This window comes from Octopus bimaculoides, chromosome 9 (assembly GCF_046866305.1).
Source record: "Octopus bimaculoides isolate indiv1 chromosome 9, ASM4686630v1, whole genome shotgun sequence".
NCBI classification, from domain to species: domain Eukaryota; kingdom Metazoa; phylum Mollusca; class Cephalopoda; order Octopoda; family Octopodidae; genus Octopus; species Octopus bimaculoides.
This window is the reverse complement of record NC_142936.1, coordinates 44,705,278-44,709,170: the sequence shown is the minus strand read 5'-3', so window position 1 is coordinate 44,709,170 and position 3,893 is coordinate 44,705,278. Positions and strand designations below refer to the sequence as shown.

The 3,893-nt window shown below is 36.5% G+C and overlaps 1 protein-coding gene across 1 annotated transcript in view; it reads left to right on the top strand.

Moving 5' to 3' along the window:
• The first annotated feature begins 294 nt into the window (after window positions 1–294).
• The window catches only part of LOC106883925 (tetraspanin-15), a 109,167-nt gene continuing 105,568 nt past the window's right edge, over window positions 295–3,893 (top strand). Inside the window, exon 1 of the mRNA XM_014935068.3 lies at window positions 295–838. Within this exon, the coding sequence (XP_014790554.1) occupies window positions 683–838 (156 nt within the window). The 5' untranslated portion in view covers window positions 295–682. The remainder of the gene's footprint in view (window positions 839–3,893) is intronic.

Sequence of the window (3,893 nt, the reverse complement as noted above, 5' to 3'; positions counted from 1 at the left end):
TATACCTAAACATTGTGTTTATGTGCACATATTTGCATGTTCCTTTGTATGCATTTATATCTTTTATATTTTGCACATGCCCAGTTATACATACACCCACATACAATTAAATTTATTTATATGTATGTAAAAAATATGCATGCATACACATACATGCAAATGTGTGCATCTATCTATCTCACTCTCTCTCTCTCAATATATATATTGTGTGAACAAGATGACGAAAAGAGAGCGAAAATAGAATGTACATGAGACGAGGCAATGTGGGTGTTCAATGCGCAAGTCGGTAACCTCATAGTGCGGCGCCCACGTGACCATGGTTGGCTGTGACGTCAGAAACAGCCCAAGTCGGCTCCACCAAGCCACATAGTTACTATCGCACTCGCCTTTCTATTCCCTCTCTCTTTGTCTTTCTGTCTATCTTTCTATCTGTTCCCACCACTTTTTGTTTACCTTCCACTCTCTAATTCCCTCTGTCTATCACTCTTTCATTTATCCTAACTACTGTCATCAACAGTTCGACAAACAAATTATCGCTAATACTTTTATCTACAGCTTCCCCCACATACAAAAGAAAAACCACGCTTCACTCAGGTTTAATAACACGGACAAGAACAATAATAACAATATCACATTAGATCTGTTAAAAAAAGGGTGAAACCTTGCCAAAAGTCCAAAAGTTATGGCGCCTAATCAGGACACAGCCCAGCAGAAGATGCTCGAGGCAGAGAAACACCGTAACCCGCATCTTATGAAGCACCCCTGCAAACCTCTGTGTGCAAACACTGCCTATAGCTGCAACAAACTTTGGTTGTTCCTTTACACTCTACTCTATGTGGTGAGTACTATATTTTTTATAACTTTTTTTCGACCCTTAAACATCTAAATGAACAAGGGTGTCTCTATTTAGTCGCTTGACATGCTAGAAACAACAGCAAAATGTCTGTTAAATCCTATCCTTCTGTGTTAAAAAAGAAAGTAAGATCACATTGGATAATGTCTTACACTGTACCTTAAGAGAAATGGGATGCTCATGGCTGGAAAGCTTTTCACCATTGGTCTGCTTCAGGGTTGACCTGATGCTAGCCTACAGCAATAACAAAGATAGTGTGCCTTTATTTGGTTACTTGACCTGTTTGATATATCAACTAAGTCTCCCTCAAATCCTCTCCCATCATCTTAAAGAATAACAACAGAAAACAGCCGCGTTAGATAATATAGTGTACTCAAAATACGTTTTGTTTGAAAATAAGATGCTCAAACGCCTTTGATTTTAGTTTCTGCAAAATCAGGTGGTGATTTTTCAGCTTAGCAACATCTAAACGAACGGCGTAGAATAAAGGTAGACCCCAGTATGATTTGAGTCTCTAGAGTGGTTTCGATTCCTGGTTTGATAATTCATTTCAGCTACATTGTCCACGACCCTCGGTCAACACAAACATCACACATAACGAATGTCCTCGGAGCCTTCTTTCGATGCCAGTTTCACGCTAAACAATATTTAACACGTATTTAATAACTGGTAAATGATTTTCAGTTTTGTATACAAATACACGATGACTTTATTTACTGAATAGTTAACGAAGTAGGCTGTGTCATTCATGCTTTCTTCTTCAAAAGCACGAATGATGCGAGTAGAAATTGAAATAAAACGCTAAAAATCGAGAAACGAAACCTGGTAACAGAATTCTGCTTTTTAATCTCGAACCAATGAAAGAACCTCTATGTTGTCACTGGACCTGCGAGAAACAGCAGCCACATTTCCCTCAAATTACACCATAGCGTCTTATCGGGGAAGCACACTAGGTGTCGACATCCTGCAGACACTTTCGGGATGGTCACGGGCTGTGATACCTTTCATCATAATCTACTCAAGTCGGGTTGACCTAGGGCTGTACAACTTTTAATTTATTGCACTGTCTTGTGAGACAAACATACATGCATACACATACATTTTACACGTTTATATATGCGTGTATGTGTCCATTGCAATTTATTTAAAAGCTTTCAATTAAGATTAAAGTCTGAGATTTTTGCGTGTAAGAATATATCATATGATGTTCATGCATCGAAAAGGCATGAACATCACACCGTCATTTCCGTGTCCTTTTAAATCCAAGTCTTTGTCTCAGTCACAAATCAATACATACACACTCACACACACACATATATATGCATACATTCAAGTGTGTGTATGTATAAATAAATATATAGCGTCGTTAAATCATAAATCCGAAATATTTATACTTAGAGTATATATATATATATATATATATATATATATATATATATTATATATATATACACGCACACACACACACATAATATATATGGGTGTATGCATATATGGTTACGTTTTTTGTTGCTAGGGACGAAAGTTTAAATTAGAAGCTGATTTAATGGTGCGAAAATAGTTGTTTATGAAAATATATGTAAACACAGTTTTTCAAAAATGTTTTCCTGCAGCTGTATTTGATCTTACACTTTCCCCCTTTGCAAATTATTATCAATTTTGATTTATTCAAACGATGATCTCTCTCTACACACAAACCCCTCCATAACCATTAATTCTATCATTGTCTCGTTGTCGAACCTCAGGTCAGCTTTGTTGAAGCAGACAGACCCATGATTAAAAATGTTCCTTGCATGACCAATCCATCTTTTTTTCTTTAGCTGTAGTCTGTCTAGGACTACATTATCCAATGTATCAAACCGTTTTGTGCATGTGTGTGCGCGTTATTAAGATGTTAAGGGTTTGATTTGAAGCAGATATTGTTGCTATTTTTAGCAGTTTTAGCGACCAGCAAGAGTCTTCCTCTTTGGTTTTTGATTGCTTAAGGACCCCCACGTTGTGTGGGTTGCAGTTGATCTCTATGGCTTATCTGGTTTGTTACTGTGTATATATTAGACTGGTTCAACGTGCATGCTTGAATTTATGGCATGATATTTTTTAGTTTACGGATATTTTTTTTTTTTGCGCTTAGGTGAATGGTTTATCATACTATTATTGCATATGATTTTGTATATATTTGTGGTCGCGGTGTTGATCTTTAAGTATGTGTATGTAAATAATGACAGTGTGTGTGTGTGATTCGACTACATATTTCTGAAAGAAAACTTTAAATTCTTTGGATATAAATTCCAATAAATGATTCAGTTTTGAACAAAAATTGCGACTGGGATGCTTTTAGTCTAATTAGTTATTTTATTGCGCAGGGTGTCTCGAAAATGAGCACAGGTTTCGTTTTAACTATGCCCTAAGAAATATATCAATTTTAACAGAAAAACGTTGTATGTTTTATGTCACCTATAAACCAACAAATATGGAACAATCTTTACGAGGAATATATCTTCTGCCGTGAGTGTGACACTTAATAATTATTTCTAACACAAGCACAAGGCCTGAAATTTTAGAGAAATGGTTAGTCTGTACCATCATCCTCAGAACTTGAGTGATAATTTATTTTTATCGACCACAAAAGGATAGAAGGACTTCGAACTCAGAAGGTAAAGATCCGGAAGAAATGTCGCAAGGTATATTTTACCCAGCGTTCTAACGAGTGTGCTGAGTTGCTGCCCTAATCGAGGAGTTGAATGGACAATTTTTGTACTTTCTCTGTCGGATCATAATTGCAGACGTAACGAAAAAGGAAACAAGCAGAGCGAAAGTGAACTGACTTCGTTTTATTTATTTATTTTTTCTTCCGCCTACACAAACAGGCAACTCCCCTGGTAGACACTTATCCTGGATACATACCTACATAAACCAAACACACACACACACTTACTATCTGCTACCACCCTTAATTGACTTGTGTAAACTAAGTTCTTACTGTGGGTGGAGAATATATTTCATGCTTCACATATTTTCACTTTACCTCTTTCTCACTCTC